Source organism: Strigops habroptila, chromosome 13 (genome assembly GCF_004027225.2).
Source record: "Strigops habroptila isolate Jane chromosome 13, bStrHab1.2.pri, whole genome shotgun sequence".
Taxonomy (NCBI): domain Eukaryota; kingdom Metazoa; phylum Chordata; class Aves; order Psittaciformes; family Psittacidae; genus Strigops; species Strigops habroptila.
In genome coordinates this window covers 15,996,972-16,015,252 of record NC_044289.2, presented here as the reverse complement: position 1 = coordinate 16,015,252, position 18,281 = coordinate 15,996,972, and the positions used below count along the sequence as shown (strand labels likewise).

The 18,281-nt window shown below is 66.9% G+C and overlaps 3 protein-coding genes across 5 annotated transcripts; all 3 read right to left on the bottom strand.

Moving 5' to 3' along the window:
- Positions 1-173: 173 nt before the first annotated feature.
- Positions 174-6,016, bottom strand: LOC115614998 (SCO-spondin-like). The gene is made up of 13 exons (XM_030502578.1): positions 5,849-6,016; positions 4,496-4,645; positions 4,059-4,202; positions 3,242-3,373; positions 2,823-2,945; positions 2,433-2,576; positions 2,171-2,317; positions 1,831-1,980; positions 1,604-1,750; positions 1,400-1,519; positions 1,172-1,309; positions 791-925; positions 174-298 (listed from the first exon to the last, which is right to left on the bottom strand). The coding sequence occupies exons 1-13, from the start codon at positions 5,922-5,924 to the stop codon at positions 288-290; spliced, it is 1,617 nt and encodes a 538-aa protein (XP_030358438.1). The 5' UTR covers positions 5,925-6,016; the 3' UTR covers positions 174-287.
- An 802-nt stretch (positions 6,017-6,818) lies between these two features.
- LOC115614997 (WAP four-disulfide core domain protein 3-like) lies at positions 6,819-9,068 on the bottom strand. 2 transcript variants are annotated; one of them, XM_030502577.1, is made up of 6 exons: positions 8,658-9,068; positions 8,411-8,545; positions 8,150-8,293; positions 7,583-7,741; positions 7,213-7,356; positions 6,819-7,059 (listed from the first exon to the last, which is right to left on the bottom strand). In XM_030502577.1, the coding sequence occupies exons 1-6, from the start codon at positions 9,007-9,009 to the stop codon at positions 7,049-7,051; spliced, it is 945 nt and encodes a 314-aa protein (XP_030358437.1). In that variant the 5' UTR covers positions 9,010-9,068; the 3' UTR covers positions 6,819-7,048. The 2 variants fall into 2 exon arrangements, with proteins under 2 accessions (XP_030358437.1, XP_030358436.1); XM_030502576.1 differs by having other exon boundaries at positions 6,819-7,356.
- A 466-nt stretch (positions 9,069-9,534) lies between these two features.
- LOC115614996 (WAP four-disulfide core domain protein 2-like) lies at positions 9,535-14,826 on the bottom strand. 2 transcript variants are annotated; one of them, XM_030502575.1, is made up of 4 exons: positions 14,615-14,826; positions 10,840-10,974; positions 9,783-9,935; positions 9,535-9,701 (listed from the first exon to the last, which is right to left on the bottom strand). In XM_030502575.1, exons 1-3 carry the CDS (start codon positions 14,697-14,699, stop codon positions 9,784-9,786), a joined length of 372 nt encoding a protein of 123 aa, XP_030358435.1. In that variant the 5' UTR covers positions 14,700-14,826; the 3' UTR covers positions 9,535-9,701; position 9,783. The 2 variants fall into 2 exon arrangements, with proteins under 2 accessions (XP_030358435.1, XP_030358434.1); XM_030502574.2 differs by lacking the exon at positions 14,615-14,826 and adding an exon at positions 11,207-12,416.
- Positions 14,827-18,281: the final 3,455 nt, after the last annotated feature.

Genomic DNA, 18,281 nt, shown 5'->3' with positions numbered 1-18,281 from the left:
CCCGGGTCTGTGTCTGCACTGCTTCACTGGCCACTGGTGAAGCGATCTTGGTGTGGGCTGAGCCACTGGCCCCAGCCCTGGTAGGGCCACCCCTGTCCCAGTAAGCAGGGATGTCTGGGCTGTCCCAGTGCCTGGTGGGGTCAGCCTGGCACTGCCAAGACTCAGGGGGCAGCTGGAGGTGGCCAAACACACTCTTTATTGCTGGAGGTGGTAGGGAGAGGACAAGCCAGCTGGTCCCATGTCCCTTTCTGAAGGTGTCTTCCTCTTGCAGAGGAGCTGCTCTTGGGTCATGCAGCATCTGAAAAGAAGGACGTGGTTTTAGGGAGTCCTGAGGCTGTGGAGGCCACAGCGGCTGCTGAGCATGGCTGGCTCTGGCAGCAGCTTCATCCAGCTCCACGTCCCCTCAGGTCCCTTGACCCAAAAGCACATCTCTGCTGAGAGCAGAGTGATGGGGCAGCAGCAGGAACCGGCTGTGGTGATGTGGAGCCGGGAGCATGCTGAAGATTGTGCCCTTCACAGGGGTCTGCCCCGGTGCTGGCCCCAGCTTGGTGGCCCAGTGCGCCTTTCCCTGCAGGCACCCGTGTGCAGACGTGGCCACAGCTGTTGCTGCAGCACTTGTGCCCCTGGGGACAGTCCTCATCGAGGCTGCACAGGTCCAGGCCCATCCCGTGGCCCCTGGGGATGGGACATATTCCCCCCTGCCCGCGATGCAGTGCAGCAGGTGTGGGGCACCCAGTTGGGGGGCACCCGAGGGAACTGCTGGGTCCTGGCTGGCCAAGCCCCATCTCACCTCTGGGGGCGTCCATGCAGACGCGGCTGCAGCCGCTGTGGGTGCAGCGCTGTCCCCTGGGGCACTGTGAGTCAGCCTCGCACTCCTGCGGGCACCGCTCAGCCCCGCGCCAGGGCATGGCTGCGGCGTCGTGCTCTGCGGGTGGGAGAGCATGGTCACGGGTGGCTCCGAGCTGAGGCCATCATGCTCATCATGTGCATGGAATGAGGCGGGGGTACAGGAAGACAGGCAGGGACAGATTGTGTCCCTGGAGCGGGGAGGGTGCCCCGTGGGCACAGCTGGTCCTTGCTGGGGAGGGAGTGCCAGGATGTCTCTGTGGGGTCGGTGCCAAGGGGACCCCCAGGCTCAGCTGGGTGGGGGGACCCAGTGCCCGGCACTGACCTTGCAGAGAGGCGGGTGTGCAGACGTGGCCACAGCCGTTGCTGCAGCACTTGTGGCCCCAGGGACACTCCTCATCGAAGCTGCAGAGGTCCAGGCACGTCCCTGCCTCCCTGGGGACGGGGCATGCTCCCACTCTGCCTGCGAGGGAAACACCCGGTGGGGGGTATCCCATGGTGGGGCACCCCAGAGTGGCCCCGCATGGCTCTGGGGGACCCAGCTGGCTCTCACCTCCGGGGATGTCTGTGCAGATGCGGCCGCAGCCAGTGCTGGTGCACCTCTGTCCCCGGGGACACTGCGAGTCGGCCTCGCACTCCTCTGCGCACCGACCACCATCCCTGTCCCAGCTCTCTGCAGGGGCACAGCCATCCGCTGTCACGCAGCCACCCTCGGGGGCTGATGGCCAGCTCCCCCTGGCAGAAATGCTCCTGCTACCTCTGGGCATGGCCACACACTCCCAGGTGCAGCCGGTGTTGCAGCACTTCTCCTCTCGCCTGCAGACGCTGTCATCCAGGCACTGGCTCCGGCGCCTGTGCCGCGGGTCCCAGCATGGCTCTGCCTGCGGGCACTGCCCGGGGTGCTCTGCGCAGGCAGGGACCGGCTCAGGGTGCAGGTCCCACACACACTGTGCCCCATGCAGGGTCTGGGCTGCCCGCGCTCACCTCGGGCTGGGCGGGCACAGCGCATGGCACAGCCGGAGAAGCAGCACTTCTCCTGCCGGGGACAGTCCCTGTCATGGGCGCAGGAATCCTCCTCCTCACACAGCTCTGGCGGCTGCTGTGGCCTCACCCTCGGGCACTCACCAGGTTTGTCTGAGGGGTGGGAAGGGGCAGCAGGGACAGGGACAGGCACCCCCTGCACTGCAGGCACCCGCCTGCCCTGCGGGCTGCACCCCAGGACTCTGAGCGCCTGCCCTGTGGCAGCACCAGCCCACGTCCTGCCCCATGGGAGCGTTTCCATCACACCCATGCAGCACCGCAGCCCTGGTGGCTGTGTCCTCACCTTGTTCAGGGGCTGAGCACACGTGCCCGCATGTGCTGCTGCAGCACTTCTCATCCCCTGGGCACTGCCAGTCCCCAGCGCAGGCGGTGCCACATGGGGCTGCACCAGTTGGTGCCTCTGTGACCATGGGGCAGATGCCCGGTTTCTCTGGGGACAAGAAGCAGTGGAGCTGTGGGCACAGGGGGTGATAGCGATCCACAGCCCCGCAGCTGGGGGGGGATCCCAGCCTGCTGCTCCCACACTGAGGCCAAGCGGCTCTCACCTCGGGCAGGGGGTAGGCAGGTGTAGTCGCAGCCGTGCAGGCAGCACTTCTCCTCGCCGGGGCACCCGGCGTCGTGCCAGCACCAGGCTCTGCAGTCGTAACTGGGGAACAGCCCAGCATGGGCCGGGCAGAAGCCGGGCTTCCCTGCAGGGCATAGCGCGAGGTGGCTGCGGGACTCCCCAGGGCACTCACCCTCTGGCACTGCAGCCCCCTCAGCACCATGGCCCTGCTGCACCAGGCACTGCAGGGCATGGCTCTGGCCCGTGACAGTGCTGTGGCATTTGATCCCACCAGAACCACGGGGCTGGCACCAGACCCTCTGTCAGGGGTGTGGAGAGGAGCTGCCTTTGCCCCTGTAGCTCTCTGGATTCAGTCGCCCCCATGTCCCACCTTGGTGCACGGTGCTGCATGACCCCATGCACCTGCCGCCACAGCACGTCTCCCCACTGCCACAGGCTCTGTCGCTCCAGCACCTCGTCCCCTCCTGCCAGGCTGGTGTGGCCGTGGGAGCCCCTGCAAGGCAGAGGGCTCATGGGGGACCGAGATGCCAGTGGGGACCAGGATGCATCCATCCCCTCTGTCGGTGCTGGGCTCCCACCTAGCCCCACTGTGCCCTCCTGCCCCTGCCCTGGCACTGCCCGGCTCCTGGCTTGGCTGCGGCACTCACCCAGTGCCTCGGTGCAGCACTCAGGGCTGCACCAGTGCTGGCAGCCCCGTGCCCTTGGCTCTTGGCAGTGCTCAGAGGCACAGTCGTGGGCACCAGGGCGGGCAGAGCCAACGAAGCTCCATGGCAGTTCTGACCCCCTCACCTTGCCTGTGTGAGTGGCACTGCTGGCTGCACTGCTGGTGACAGCACACCTCGGATGGGGGACAGTCCTGGTCCTGGCGGCACCTCTGCTGGTGGGGCGGCTGCAGGGTGGCTGTGGCAGGGCTGGTGTCTCCTGCACCACAGAGCAGGATGGTGCCGGTGGTGAGGAGAGAGCGGGATGGTGGCCGCCTGGGGGGTGGTCTCGTGTCCCCTGCCCGCCCCAGTGCCTTCCCGGGCGCCGTGCAGTGGGTCCCTGGAGTGACACCCATGCAGGCGCCGTAGGGGACAGCAGCGAGCGGCTGGCACTGGCAGAGCCCACCCTGGCAAGCAGGGGGCGAGGGGCCCCACTGTGCCACAGCTCTGTGCCTGAGGAGGCCCTGTCCCTGCAGCATCACCCCTGGGCCCCGAGCCACGGCCCTGCCCGTGCTGCCCGTCCCATCCCATCTCACCAGCCAGGGCTGCGGGCAGGCACTGCCCCCCGCAGCTGCTACTGCAGCACTTCTGCTCGCTGGGGCAGTCGCTGTCACTGCGGCACCGCTCCTGGCACGGGCTCACCGGGCCCGGCTGCACCGTGGGGCACTCCCTGGGCTTGGGTTGGTCTGGGGGAGCAGAGCGGGTGTGAGGCTGCAGCATCCCCAGTGGGTGCCTGCGCTGGGGCTCCCTGGCCCCTCGCCATGGTCCAGGTGCTGGCAGTGGAGGGGAAGTGGCACGTGGCACATGGCCCATGGTGGCGGGGAGGTGGCAGATGGCTATGGCACAGCGGGGCCCTGCAGACATGCTGCGGTGAGCCAGGGCTGTGCTGCTGCCCTCGGCCTTACCCTGCACCGGCTCCAGGCAGGCGGAGCCGCAGCCCAGCGCACAGCACTTCTGCATTCCCAGGCAGTCCTGGTCCTCCAGGCAGGGGAAGGAGCAGGGGTAGAAGAGCCCCTCGGGGGCTGCCACCGGGCAGGCGCCGGGTTTCTCTGCAGTGTTGTGGCGCGAGGCTGAGGTGAGGCTGCACCAACGGTGTCCCAGGGCAGTGCCCCCAGGAAACCTGCCCCTGCCAGACCTCTCTGCCTGCCCCTGGCTGGACCCCACCACATGCCTCATCTCAAACCCCTTCACATGCCCCATGCCTGCCTCGGGAGCCATGGGCAGGAGGCTGCCAGCAGCACACAGAGAGCTGCTCTAGGAAGGTGGTGACAGGGACAGAGGAGAAGGGTTCTGGCTGCCCCAGGACAGAGGTGGTGCCAGTGGCTGTGCTGCGGTGCTGTACCTTCTGCCGGGGCAGTGCAGCGGAGCTGGCACTCGCGGGGGCAGCACTTGTGCCAGCCAGGGCAGACGGAATCGTTGGCACAGAGTGGGGGCTCCAGGCGCAGGCAGCGTGTGAAGTCCCGCGGGCACCTCCCTGGCTTCTGGGGCTCCCCTGTGGCGGAGTGAGATGGAGCTCCTCATCCTCCATCCCTGGGGAGCAGGACCAGAGCTCCTCTCCTCCATCCCCAGGGAAGCGGAATGGGGCTCCTCATCCTCCATCCCTGGGGAGCCCTGGCAGGAGGGAGACTCCCCTGCAGCATGTCCCCGGGGCTGCTGTACCCCCAAACTGAGACCTGCATGGCACAGGGCTGTGTGTGCCCTCGTGAGGAAGCAAGTGCCACAAGGAGTGTTGCTGGTCCTCCCCCGTGCATCCCCACTGCAAGCAGCATGCTCCTTGCTGTTGCCGCCTTTTCTTCCTCCTCCTGGCACCCTGTGCTCATGTTGGCCATGCTGGGAAAATCAGGATAGCCCGGCCATGGGCACAGGTGTGTGCGAGCTCCAGCCAGTGCCTGTGCCTGGCTCCTGCCCACAGCGGGCAATGCCCCAGGGCAGTGGTTTCTGCAAACACCCCACGCCGGCCGTGCTGTTTTGGCTGCAAACAGAGACACTGCAGGAGGTTTCACTCCAAACAGCAGCTGTTTGGTTAAAACAAAGAAGGAACCCGGCTGCTGGGGCAGAGCAGCACTGCAGCCAGGCACAACTGCCCCGCATCACCCCACGGCAGGAGTTCCTGCAGTGGGGTGGGTGCTGGGAAGCGGCGCCCAAAGCCCTGGCTGCTCCGCTGGGGTTTGCGTCCAACACCGTGGTCAGGGGCTGTGTGCAGGAGTGGGAGGTGCAGGGACCAGAGTCCGGACACCGCAGGGCTGCAGGTCTGGCACCCATCATCACCTGCAGTTGCGCTCCGCACAGAGACCCCTCCTCAGCTCTGGTTCTGCGGGTGCAGACATCCCAAATCCAGGTCCCGCAGTGTCAGTGGGGGGTGCCCAGGGAGGACGGGGGGATCACTGCTGCCTGCAGCACCCCTGGGTGCTGACAGCTGCTGTGCGTGCAGGGTGCAGGGGGTGCATGTGGGGTGCAGGGGCTGCAGACATGCCCATGCAGCCCGGAGCAGGAGCGGGCTCACTGAGGCAGCAGGGTTGTGGCACAGATGCTGCAGCCGGCTGGGACATGGTCCCCACCAGCATGTGCCAGGCAGTGCCAGCACACACCAGACAGGGACAGAGGGGGCATGGCAGGTCACGGGGGGCCGGGGTGCAAGCAGCCGGCCCCAGGGTGCCTGTGCCTGACAGCTGCTGGGTTCTCCTGCGGTACTCACCGCCCGTCTCCTCTGGTGCAGTGCCTGGCTCTGCCCTGAGCATGAGGAGTCCCAGGAGGAGCAAAACCAACCTCATGGTGCTGCCGGGGACGTCGTGCGTGTCCGGAGCAGAGCCAGGGATGGGTTTAAGGTCTCTGGTGTGGGTGCCCGGGTGCTGGGGCAGCTGAAGCCGGGCTGCCGGCTGTGCCGCGGCAGGGGGGCAGGGGGCAGGAGGAGGGGCAGTTCCCAGAACCTGCCGGCTCCCCGCCAGCCACCCTCTTATCTCCAGCCAAGCCCCACTTTTGGGTCAGGGCGACCGCGGGGCCGGGGAGGGCGGCTGGGGTCAGGCGGCTGCTGTCCCTGCAGTGCACCGCCCAGCCCTGCCCGGCCACCCCTGAGACCCCCGTGTGGGTCCCCCCAGCCTGGAGTGGGACCGGAGGTGGGAGACGTGTCCTGGGCCAGCTCTGTGTCCCAGCGTGGTGACGGGGCTGGGCTGGGACTGGGGATCGAGTGGACTCGTGCATTCCCACATGCACCCCCTGCACCCTGCAGTGGCCTCTGGCAGGTGGGTGCTGCTCCCTCCTTGTCTGGGTGCTTCATCTATCCCAACCCTTGACTGCTTTTCCAACTAGGCTTTGACACTTTGGGATGCTAATGAGCCCTTCCTTGGTGCGAGGAATCTGAGGAAACTGGTTTCTGCGCTCCAGCCCATGACTGCTGAGGGGACATGGGTGCAGCCCCAGACCGGGTGGGATGGTCTGGGGCTGTGATGCCCGCATAGTGATGACATCACTATGGGATGATGACGGCTGGAGGGCGCCCGCATGGAAACGGGAACCTCTCCCTGCCCCGGGGCAGTGCCTGCCTGCAGGGATGCTGCCAGCTGCCTGCCTGCACCTCCCTGCCTGTGACACAGCCCCAGGCTGCCTGCGCCTCCTGGAACCCACTGCAGAGCCACCCGTAGCTGAACACGGTTTATTCTGTTCCAGTGCTGTGGAGCAGCCAGGGCCGATGGGGTGCAGGGTCTGGGGGTGCCAGGGACGCTGGCCAGGACACATCAGAGCAATGCTGGTGCATCTGGCTGGCAATGCAGAGGGTCCGGTGCAGGGACAGTTCAAGGGCAGTGGGTGCTGGCAGCAGCAGCAGCTCTTTGCTCACCCGCAGGGTGCAATGGCAGCGGCTCTGGCACCCAGCTCCTGGTGCAGTCCTTCCCAGCTAGGGCTAGGCTGTGCCTGGGAGATGGTCAGTGCAGGATGGATTCTCCTGCCCCAAGTGAGGGGGGGCCATGGGGTGCTCCTACCCTGGGCCACCCTCAGCCCCCTCCAGGCTGGACCCACCGCAGGGTAATACCCGTGAGGTGCCCTGGGCGGGGGAGGGGGCCTTACCCTGTAGTGGGGGGATGCAGGCCCGGCCACAGCCCCGCAGGCAGCACTTCTGCTCAGGGGGACAATCCGTGTCCTGCAGGCACAGGAGGAGGCACTCGGCTGCCCGGTCACCATCAGCCACGGGGGGACAGAGCCCGGGACGTGCTGGCACATGTGGAGGGATGGAGGGGTGAGGGGCTCACCTCTGGGCAGGGCTCCCCTCCGGGGTGAGCCCCTCACCTGATCCTGCCCCATGGGAACAGCAGCTGGGTCCCTGCGCCCCCACTGCCCCCGGGAGGGTGCTGGCCCTGGCTGGGGGAGCTCAGCCTGAGACAGGGCAGGGAGGGGACATGGGGGGCATCTCAGTGCCACAGAGCACTGGTGGCTTTACCCTCGGTGGGTGGTTTGCAGATGTGTCCACAGCCAGTGGTGCAGCACTTGGCAGCCCCGGGGCAGCCGCTGTCAGTGTCACACAGCTCCAGGCAGGGTCCCAGGGACCCCCGCAGCACCACGGGGCATGTGCCGGGCTTCGCCGCGGCATGGCGGCTCCCTGGTGACAACAAGGACCGCAGCTGTGCCAGGATCTTGCTTCCTCAAGCCCACATGGCGTTGGTCCCCATTGTGCCCCCATCACGTCCCCTGGTCCTGCCCCCCATCCCCAGGCTCACAGGGGCCAGGGCTGTGCCAGGATGTGTGCTCGGCACCAGGAGCCACAGCCGGCGGCACGTGCTCCCTGGGGCCTGGATGGCTGCCACCGGCTGTACACCCGGCCGGGCACACGCCAGGCTTCACAGGGAGGGGCTGTGCCACTGTCAGCGTGGCTGCAGTGGACACGGGGCGGCTGCGGGGCAGCCATGGGCAGTGCTGGGGGCACACACGCTTGGCTGGGAGGATGCAGGTCTGGTGAGCCCTGGCCCTGGGGGGAGTGGAGCCCCCGAGGGGGATGGCAGGGCTGTACCTCTGTCCGGGGAGGCACAGGCCAGCCCGCAGCCGGAGAAGCAGCACTTGCGTTCCCCGGGGCAGTCCCGGTCATCGGCGCAGCGGTTGGGGCAGGCAACGGCGCTCCTCTGGGCACGCTTCCGTGGGCAGAGGCCGGGCTTGGCTGCAGGAAAGGCAAGGTTTGGGGCTCAGTGTGTAGCTGGCCTGGCCCCACGGAGCCATGGGGAGCCCCATGCAGAGCATGGGGCTGTCCGTGCATGGGGACACCAGGCCATCTCACCTGGCTCGGCGCGCAGGCAACGGGCGCAGCAGCCACGGGCGCAGCACTTCTCACCGGGGCTGCACGCGGTGTCGTTGCGGCAGCTCGTGCCGCAGCTCGTGGCGCTGCCGGCGCGGGGGCAGTAGCCGGGGCTCTCTGCAGAGGGAGATGCCACGTGCGGCCGCATGCCCGGCAACGGGGATCACACAGTGGGCACCCGGCCCCGGCCCCCGCCCGCATCCCGCCCAGCACAGGGACCCCGCAGTACCTGTGGTGGGGAGGAGGCAGGTCCGGACCGGGCCTCTCTGGCAGCACTTCTCGGCGCCCGGGCAGCCGTGGTCGGAGAGGCAGTACAGCCTGGGCGCGCGGGGCGCCCCGCTCCCCCTCGCCGGGCACTCGCCCGCCTTGGCGGGGGCAGGCAGGGCGGCGGGGGGCCGCCGTCCCCGCGGGGCCCGGTGCGGTGCCGCGGTGCCCGTGGGGGCAGCTCCCCGGTGCCCGGGGCGGTGCTGCTGGGCCGGGGCGGGCGGCAGCTCCACGGACAGTGCCAGGAGGACCAGGAGGAGGCTGCGCTCGCCCGGCATGGTGCTGCTGTCAGGAAGCCGAGCTGGGGCTGGGCCCATGGACTGGGATTTAAACCCTGCTGAGGCGGTGGCCGGCCGCCCCGAGCTGCTCCTTCCCGTGGCAGCACCGCCTGGGGACCGTGGGAGCGCCGGGCACGAACAATCCAGCTCAGGGGAGGCTCCCGAGGCAGCGCTGGGCTCGCAGCCCGCGGTGGTGCATCCTCCACTGTGTGCCCTTTCCAGGTCACCAGTGACCCGCGAGCAGCTCCCGCGACGGAGCTCCTGGAGGGATGGGACACAGGGGAGCGGCATCCTGTCCCCGGTCCTGCCTGGGGAGCATTGCAGAGGAGAGAACAGCTCTGCTCCCATGGGACACGGATGTGGCTCCACCTCGATGGCTCCGCTCTGAGCTTGTCTGCACGGAAGTGGAGGCCATGGCAGACGCTGGGGACCCTTGGAGGTACGGTGCAACCAGTCACTGCTGGTGCTTGTCATGTGCAGCCCTTCCAGGCAGCACCAGCACCAGCAGTGGGCAGGATGCTGCCCATCCGAGAGCGCAGCGGTACAGAGAGGCCGCCAGGGGGGTGGCAGGGAGAGGCTGCTTTATTGGAGAGAATGCAGGGGACCCCGGGGAGGAAGATGAGGCTGAAGGCTCCGAGGTGGGGGGACAGTGCAGGGCCGGGGCCTGGGCATGCAGGACTCGTGTCGGGCAGCAGCTTCCCCGTGGCCGGGCTGGCAGGAGGCGGCTGTGCCTGCAAAGGGAGCAGAGAGCTGTCAGTGGGATGGGCTGCAGGTGCTGCAGGATCCCCGGGGCTGGCGGGCACCCGACTGACCTCAGTGGAGGGGTGTCACGCAGGACACTTTGCCGCAGCCGTTCCTGCAGCACTTCTGGTTCCCGGAGCAGTTGGAGTCCGTCTTGCACTGGTTCGTGCAGACGCCCAGCATGGGGATCCCCGGGCTGACGGGCGGGCAGGTGCCAGGCTTCTCTGCAAAGGCGAAGGGACATGGCCTGAGCCCTGCTGGCACCGGCACACGGGGCAGGGCCGACCCTGCAGCCCCCGAAGCGGCAAGCATGGCCCCGGCCCCTGGCTGCCACAGTGGAGGGATCCCCCATGCTGGCCAGCAGTCCCCCCCTGACCCCACGGCGCAGCCTGACCCGGCAGCACAGGACACGCAGCCGCAACAGTGCCTTGACCCCACTTTCCCTCACAGCTGCCGTGGTCAGCCCCGGCTGTGTGCTCGTGGTGTGCGGGCTCAGCCAGGGCCTTGTTGGGGGGCACAAGCCCCCAACACAGCCTGTGCCTGGTGCACAGGGTCCCTGGCATTCTGTCCTGCTGCCTGCCACCAGCACTGGGCTTCCGGCTCTGCTCTACGCCATCTTGCACTGCGGCACAGCCGGGCCAGCTCTGTCCTTGCAGGCAGCCGTGGAGCTACTGGCGCCTCAGGTTCACATCTGGGTGTTTGCCACTGGAGATCTCAATTCCCGCACCCCTTCACTGGGGCTGCTCTCCAGCAGGACTGGCGTGGTGAGTGTGCTCAGTCGGGTGGCTGTGGGGCCGTGTCCGTGCAGGGCCAGGGATGATGGCTGGGAGGCAGGACCATGCCCATGTCCTGGGCTGGCAGCTGCCCACGAGGCTGAGTGGGCAACGAGGGATGCGAGGGGAATGGCGCAGACCCCTGCCTGCTGCACTGGCCCCGTGTGGCTGGGAGGAGGAAGGGTGAATGTGGGTGGTGGGAGCACACCCCAACCCCGCCGGGGTCCCTGCTCAGCCCCCGATAACCGCACTGCAGGCGATGCACAACGGGTGCCCAGGCCCTGCACACGGTGCCACCGGCCGGGACGGGCTGTCGGCTCGTGGCAGCAGGACTGGGAGCAGGAGGGAGCGTTACCATCGGGCTTCTGGCAGGCCTTGCCGCAGGCCGCCGGGCAGCACTTGAGGGTGCTCTCGCAGTCGCCATCGGACTGGCACCCCACCGTGCAGTTCACTGCTTCCATCGCCGGGTCTGGGCACACGCCGGCTTTTGCTGCAAGGCAAAGGTGGAGGCCATGGGTGGGCGCCGGGGCTGCCGTGCCGGGGCGGGAGATGCTGCCGCCAGCACTAGGGCTTCGTCCAGGGATGCTGCTGAGCCCAACCGCGCCGGGCGCCGGCTGGTTCTCGGCCCCGGCCCCCACCCCGGCAGGCCCTGGGGCTGGGAGTGATGCTGGCTGCTGGCCCGGAGCGTGCCGAGCCGTGCCGAGCCGTGCGCTCATACTCACTGGTGACATTCTGGGCGGATGCTGGCGGCAGCTCTGCCCAGAGAGCCAGGAGCCCCGCCAGGACGAGCACGCTGCGGGCCTTGGGCATGGTGCGGGACCGGCGCTGCGCCTCCGGCCGCCCGGCGGCCTTTAAGCTCCTGTGCAGGTGGGGCGGCGGGCGGGAGGGAGGGCTCGGCCTTCCGGGTGGCTCCCGGGGGCCGGGCAGGGCCAGGCTCCCCCTTCGCGCTTGCACAACCCGAGTATCAGGTATCTGCCGCTGCTGGCGGCCGACCAGGGAGGGGGAGCCTGGAGGAGACCGGGCGGCCACGCCGAAAACTGGCCGGGCAGGAAGAGCAGCCGCCAGCGCGGCCCCGTGTGCCGCACGCCCGACCCCTCCGGACCCCGCGACCAGTCAGCGGGGCACGGGGCTCTCGTGGTATCATGCAGGGCTCGGTGATGGAGCCCGTGGGGATGCCGCTGGTACTGCTGGCACGGGTGCACCGGGGTGGCGCATGATCCATCCCCTGCTCAGACTCGTTCTGCCACCGCCACTGCCGCGGTCTTGAGCTCGAGTGGAGCCCCCAGCCTGGGCCACTGGTGCCACGATGCTGGCACTGTGGATCGGCGGCTGCTGCCCGGCTCCTGCTCCGGCCACTTGTCCTCCTCCAGCTTTCGCTCCTCCACTGAAGGGCTCTCCAGGCCGCTGTGCCTCCGGCCGGCTCCCGCCCGGGGGCTGCCCCGGGCCCCCCCGACAGCTCCTGCTGCCCGGCCGCAGCCTCCTCGCGCAGCCCCCGCCACCCTCGCAGCCTTCAGCAGCCCCGGGGATGCGGCCCGGACCATCCGGCAGCACCGGTTGGGCGAGTGGCTGGCGGGGAGCGAGCCGCCGGCACGCTTTGGCTGCGCGCCCGGTGCTCCGGGTACGGCGGAGCTGTAGGACCCCAGAGCCCCAGCGGTGCCCGGGATACCCCCGCGCGGCCTGTGAGCCGCCCTCCGGCACACCGGGATGCATCATCGAGCCGGGGTTTGTTTGTTTATCCAGTGGCCAAGCGGCCCGGAGCAGCCGGCATTCCTGCCCTGCTCTCAGGAGTCTGGGGCCCTGCCAGTTCCTGTTTCCTCTGCCGGTGCTGTCAGTGCTGGCTTTAATTCCTCCTGATGCCCAGCAGTACGCGGGGGGAGCCCAAGGACCCCCCGTGGCTCACAGCTCCCGGTGTCACCTCAACACCTTGGGTTGTTTGGATGCCACTGCAATGCAGGTCCCTCTGCGTGGTGCTGGTGCTGCCTGGGCAGGAGGCACAGGCTGGACCCCATTGCTGGGGGTCAATCCCAGAGCATCCCGGCTCCCTGGGCCCCATCCTGGGCATGGTCACAGGCTGAGCCTGCACAGGGCAGAAGGTGAGACCTGCCCCATCTCCAGCGATGTGCCCTTGTCACTGGCAGAGGCACTGGGGCAGACCCAGCTCCAGGTTGGAGCATCCCGCAGACCTGTGTGGCCAGTGGCATGTGGGGCCAGGACATAGTCCCTGCCCGAGTCACGAGCCGGTGTCTGCTCTGCCGGGGTCCGTCTCCAGGTAATTTAACCCCACAGTCAACAATGCGGCAGTAAATCAGTAACTGTTTGTCTTCACCTGTGGTCCCCTCCCTGCCTTGGGTGTTTGTGCAGAAACAGGAGCTGGTGTGGATGGGCCAGTGCCTGCACTGCCACTGCTCCACACTCCAGCACCGGCAGCGGGATCCAACCCACGGGGATGGGAAAGGGCTGGGTGCTGGGAGAGTGATGGAGCTGTCGGTGCCGGTGCCAGGACCCAGCCACGCTTGGACTCGTGGGATGCTCCCACTCTGCCCATGAGACTGGGCCCCACTGGAGACAGCGTGTCAGGGAACTGGGCTGGGCTGGTGCTTCTAGCCCAGGGCTGACCCTGGGACTCTATGAAAAAAGGGTGTTGCAGCCCAGTGGCACCCGGGCCAGGGCCGGGGCACGGTGGTGGGGGTGAGATGTGGGCGGTAATGTGGCTGCTGCAAGCATGACTGTTGGCTTCAGCCTCTATCCTCCAGGATGGACGTGAGGGACCTGTGCCATCCCTGCTGGGTCTGCGCAGGGACAGAGCCCGCCTGGATCCTGGAGCAGCAGCGCTGCTGCCATTCCAACGCAGCCCACCCTGCTGTGCCATCCCTGCTGCCGGGGCAGGGGCTGCCCCATGTCCCACTGCAACTGAGCTGCTGCTCCCGTGCCAGCGGCACTTCCCTTCGAGGGTCATTGCCCCAGTCTGACTGTGTGATTGCTCTGCCCCAGCATGTGGCACGGCCTTGGTGCTGGTGGGGAGCAGCCAGCATGGGGATGCTGTGAAGGTGGATGCCAGCAGCTCTGCTGTGCCAGAGCAGCGGGATGGAAGCAGATGGGAGCCCAGGAACAGGCTTGCGGCAGGAGACGAGGGGGAAACCGTGGGGAAGGCGAGAGCCGTGGGGAGCAGTGTGGGTGTCAGCAGGTTTGCCCAAAGTTGTACCTTGGCCCCGGTGTGCCCGGTGGCTGCTGAGCGGCCGATCCGGCTGGAGCTGCCCCCAGCCAGCCAGAGCTGTTGGAGAGTCAGCATTGCTTTCCGGAAGATAGAAATGCTTTGGCTCCTGTCCCCAGTGCGTGGCATCCAGGATGCTGCTGTCCCCACCCTGGCTCTGCCAGGCACTTCCTTGACAGAGGCTGGGGATGGCTGTGGGGAGCACGGGGGTCTGCCAGCGTGGCATCCCCATGCCAGTGCATGTCCCGGGGGAGGATCCTGGCTGAGGACACGGGATCAGCAGCCCCGAGCCCAAGCCCAGAGGCTCTTCCCTGCAGCACCCCTGGGTGGCAGCACCCGCCACCGCCGAGCCTGGTCATGCTGGTTGCACCTAAGCCCTACGGGTGACTGCGGCTCCTTTGTGGCAGCAGGGAAGGTGCTGGAGTCACGTCTCCCTGGGAGGAAGGACGGTCAATGATTAAAAGGGCCAGGCAAGGTGCCCCTGGTTGGCTAACCAGCCTCCTGCAGCTGCATGGAGCAGGGAAAGCTGGGAACGGTGGTAGAGTAGGACACCCCTTCTTCTGGGAGACATCGGGCTCAGGCAGTCACAGCTCGGGGTCCCCACTCTGGATGCATGGGCTGATGCTTGGGCATTACCTGACTCTGCTGGGGCCCAGCCATGCACCCGTTGGCAGCCGAAGGCCGGTGCACCCCACGGGCCGGGGGCTCCCACCACGCTGCTGCTGCCACCAAACCCCCTCCTGCCTGCGCTGCCCGTGCTGCCCGTGCTGCTCACACTGTGCAGAACCAGAGCCTTGGGCTTGGCGGTCGTGGGGGGAGTGCCCAGAGCTGGCTGGTGCGCTGGTGTGATAGCTCTGACCTGCTCATCCCATGCAGGACCCCAGCCTGGGTCAGCCCCCGGTGCCCCCCGAGCACTCACCGGTGTTGGCAGGAGCCGCAGCATCCGGCTGTATGTGGATGTACAGGGCGAGGATGCCCAGGAGCAGAATGCTGGCAGTCTTCATGGTGCTTGCTGCAGGTGCCGATGGGCAGCGTGGGTCGCCGGGGGTTTATATCCGCATGGGGCTGGGGAGGGGCCCCACACGCATAAAGTTTCGTGTGCTGAAACTCTGCTGTAGTTTAGTTGTGCCCGAGGCAGCAACAGCCACACGACGTGTTACTGCCTGAGAAATCATTTACCACAGCCCTGGCCCAGCCGCAGCAGCCAGGCTGCAGCCAGGGTGAGGATGGCAGCACCCAACAGCACCCAAGAACACCCTGCTCAGGGCACAGCAAGATGCGGCCGCAGGCTGGGGCCTCCCTCATGGCCATGGGGAGCCCAGAGGAAGGGGCTGGAGCTCTCGGGGTTGGGAAAGAAGGGACGGGGGAAGGCTGGTACATTCAGAGCGGCCCAGAGCGTGCAGATGGGACTTTTCTCATGACTGCAGGAGCTGGGGGTGCTGGGGGGGAACCTGCAGGTGGGGGCAAAGGGTGGTTGGTCTCCTTACCAAGCTGTGGGACTGAATAACACCAATGTCAAGTGCTGCTCATGTCACAAGTGAACAGATGAGTTGATGGGACAGGAACCGAGCAGTAGGAGGGTCCCCTGTGACAGTGACCATCCTGGCGGCACAGCACAGGGTGTTCTGGGATGGAGCAGCTCAGGGTCTGTCCCTGGCCATATCCATGCCATAGAGCCGGCACCTGCCTGCCCCGGTCCCAGCCTGGTGCCCGCATCCTGTGGAGCCGCGGGTGAAGTTGGCCGGGTCCCACAGACAAGCATGGCCTCGGGGAAGTGAAGCCTGTGTGACGTGCCAGGCTGGGCGCACCCATGGCCCGCACCGTGCTCCGAGCACCATTCCAATGTGGGGACAGGCAGGTGGCTGCTGCCGTCACGTCCCGGCAGATGGGTGCTCTGGTGGGGTCAGCACCGGCGCTGCCTTTCACCTCCCCATGCACGGGTCAGTGGAGAAGCCCAAGGTTAACAGTGTGGGGAGGACACGGGGAGCCCGGCGCAGCCGCGGTGCGAAGGGTGGCTGTGCTGAGGGTGAGGTGTGCTCTGTGCCCACAGGGACCCCGCGGTGCTGCCACTGCTGTGCCCTGAGACCCCACGAAGTGGGTCTGCACCTCTCGCTGTGCCCACCGAGTGGCAAAGGTCGGGCAGAGGCAGCGGGGGAGAGCCGGGGACGGTCCCTGCCCCGGGGCTGTCACAAGGCCAGCCCGGCTGGAAGGAGATGTCTTTGTGCCGAGGCCAACGTGAGCTCTGCGGTCTCGTACGGGGTTTTACAGCTCAACGATCGCATTTCCCCGCTTGAGGAAATTCCTGTTTGCGTCATCCCTGCTCCGAGTGGCCAAATGCACTTGTTGTTACTGAAACTGTGTCTGAAACAAAGGGACCATTGGCCAGAGAACCAGGGCCGTGGAAGCAGCCCCGTCCCCAGTTTATGCACAGGGTCCCTCTAAGTGATGCTTTTGTCCTGAGGTGGCATGTGCCGTGGTGCCGACGTTGGGTGTCACCAGTGTCCCCTGAGCAGTGCCCGGTCCTTTTGCTGGTGCTGGGGGCTCCCGGCTCGGAGGGGGGGGCTTCAGCCTCACGCTCTTCCTCCTCCTGGCTGCGTGTGCCCATCTCGTGCCATTAACCGTGTTCATGTCCTGCCCTGTGCCCCGGCCCTGGGGGATGGTCCCCCCCACCTGCAGCCCCTCCCCGCCCGCTGCCCCCTCCCTGACTGCAGCACCCCCCCCCGCTGTGTCTCGCAGCTCCCCGGTCCCGGAGCGCAGCATCCCGGGCTCCGGCCGGCAGAGGAGGCTGTTGCTCCGTCAGAGCGCGCCGCGGCTCCCGGCCGGTATTTAAGCGGCCACGGAGCCAGGGCTGCTCCCCCGGGCCGGTTGGGGGGTGACGGAGCAGAGGCTGCACCGGGTGCGAGCGCGGCGCTGCCTGCATTGCATCGGGTGATGAAGCACGGAGCGGCCGCGGGAGAGTCCCTGCTCGGGGCATCGCTCGGGGCAGTCTCGGGGAGCTGGTGCCGAACTGGTGGGTGATGCCCGCCCCGCAGCGCCGCGGTGCCCCTGGGCGGGGCTGAGGGCTGCGGCAGGGGCGCCTCCGGTGGTGTTTGCTCAGGTTCTAACCCATCATTTGGTTAGAGAGTTTATTTCCCGGATTTCGGTGACAAGGCGGAGCAGGGTTCAGTGTCAAAGCCGCGGCTCCCTCCCCATGGGCCTCTGGCAGCTCTGCGGGCAGAGACAGCGAGGAACCTGGAACAGGAGAGGTGAAAAACCTCCTGAAAGTGCAACTGATTATTCAGCACCTTCCTCCCCTGCCCTGCTCAACCCCGAGCAGGCGCCGTGGTGGCTGTCGAGGTAAGAGTCCCTGTGTGGGGCAGGGATGGGGCCAGCATCTCATGCCCCACACCCTGACCCCGTCCCCAGCATCCTGACCCCTGTCCCCAGCCCCTGTCATGCCGTGCCCCATGATCTGGCTCTTGGGGGTTAATGGCACCTGAACAATGCCATGGAGGCTGCTGCTCCATAACAGCTCTAGTAGCCCTGATCCATAACCACCAGCTGCGGTGGTGCCAAGATGCTGGTGTTGGGGGCCTGGGGCTGGGTGGTGCCAGATGCTCGAGGCCTGGTGGCAGGCCTGTGCCATGCAGCACAGCCTGGCCAGCGGCACGGCCACGCATGGCGTGCCGGCTGGCGGCACAGGCAAGCGGCCTCCCAAAATGGGGTTTTTATTACAGCCATACATCACTGCGGCGCCTGATGCGGGCAGACGGCGGTGATTTTTCTTCGTGGTTTACAGACAAATGAGGGGAAGGAAAATTGATGTGAACTTTGCTATAGCAAGAGGTCAGGCGCGGACAGGGAGCTGGTTATGGATGAGTCGGGAGCTGCCTGGCCCCGGCCCTTCTCTGGGCTGGATGGATGGGAGCACTGTAGTGGCAGGCCCGGGAGCATCGTGTCTGGTGTTGGGACTGTGCTGCAGCTCCGGCGGCTGGCGGGGGGGGGGGTCTGGCTTTCCCAGCCCCCATCGCCCGCAGCATGTCCCAAGCAGGCGGCTGCACCAGTCCCTGGATGTGGAGATGCTCGGAGGGATGCTGGGGGGGGGGACATGTGAGCAGGGTGATTAATTCGAGCCGGAATTCGTTAGCACTGCAGACGGGTTTGGATGTGCAGCATCAGGCGAGCTGCTGCCAGCGCCTTCTGGCGACATCTCGACTGCTTTCACCACGATTAAAGCTGCCTCCAAACGCCACGGTCCTGCCCGGTGTAAGATAACAGTTAATACTCTCCAATAGCACCTATCAGCTTCTCCATAAGGTCCATAAATATTAATACAATTCTAATTAGTTCCTTTAAATACATTGCCTAAATGAAGCGTTTCCTGGGCAATGAATCAGTGGCGGTTCGGCACCGTTAAGCACATCATGCGTTCTCCCCGTCTGCCCCATGGCCATTCTTGCTTGCCAGGGGATGAGACCCACAGCAGCCTGTGTTGTGGCATGTGAGGGCTGGTGGTACTCCTGCCTTGGGAGTTTCCAGCTGTGGGATGGGAAAGGTGGGTGGGTTTTGGGGCTGGAGCAGCCATGAACTGGTGCCCACTGTGGTGC

What these genes read in the sequence shown, in the direction of transcription:
- LOC115614998 (XM_030502578.1), bottom strand. Translation starts at nt 5,924, where the DNA reads ATGAGGTTGGTTTTGCTCCTCCTGGGACTCCTCATGCTCAGGGCAGAG. An exon ending in GTGCCACTCACACAGGCAAG is followed by an intron (nt 2,946 to 3,241) that starts GTGAGGGGGTCA and finishes TCTGCCTTGCAG; the next exon opens with GGGCTCCCACGGCCACACCA. An exon ending in GTGCTCAGCCCCTGAACAAG is followed by an intron (nt 1,981 to 2,170) that starts GTGAGGACACAG and finishes CCCACCCCTCAG; the next exon opens with ACAAACCTGGTGAGTGCCCG.
- LOC115614997 (XM_030502576.1), bottom strand. Translation starts at nt 9,009, where the DNA reads ATGGGCCCAGCCCCAGCTCGGCTTCCTGACAGCAGCACCATGCCGGGC. An exon ending in CTGCCTCCTCCCCACCACAG is followed by an intron (nt 8,546 to 8,657) that starts GTACTGCGGGGT and finishes CTCCCTCTGCAG; the next exon opens with AGAGCCCCGGCTACTGCCCC. An exon ending in CTGTGCCTCCCCGGACAGAG is followed by an intron (nt 7,742 to 8,149) that starts GTACAGCCCTGC and finishes TGTTGTCACCAG; the next exon opens with GGAGCCGCCATGCCGCGGCG.
- LOC115614996 (XM_030502574.2), bottom strand. Translation starts at nt 11,294, where the DNA reads ATGCCCAAGGCCCGCAGCGTGCTCGTCCTGGCGGGGCTCCTGGCTCTC. An exon ending in ATCCGCCCAGAATGTCACCA is followed by an intron (nt 10,975 to 11,206) that starts GTGAGTATGAGC and finishes TTTGCCTTGCAG; the next exon opens with CAAAAGCCGGCGTGTGCCCA. An exon ending in GGCCTGCCAGAAGCCCGATG is followed by an intron (nt 9,936 to 10,839) that starts GTAACGCTCCCT and finishes TCGCCTTTGCAG; the next exon opens with AGAAGCCTGGCACCTGCCCG.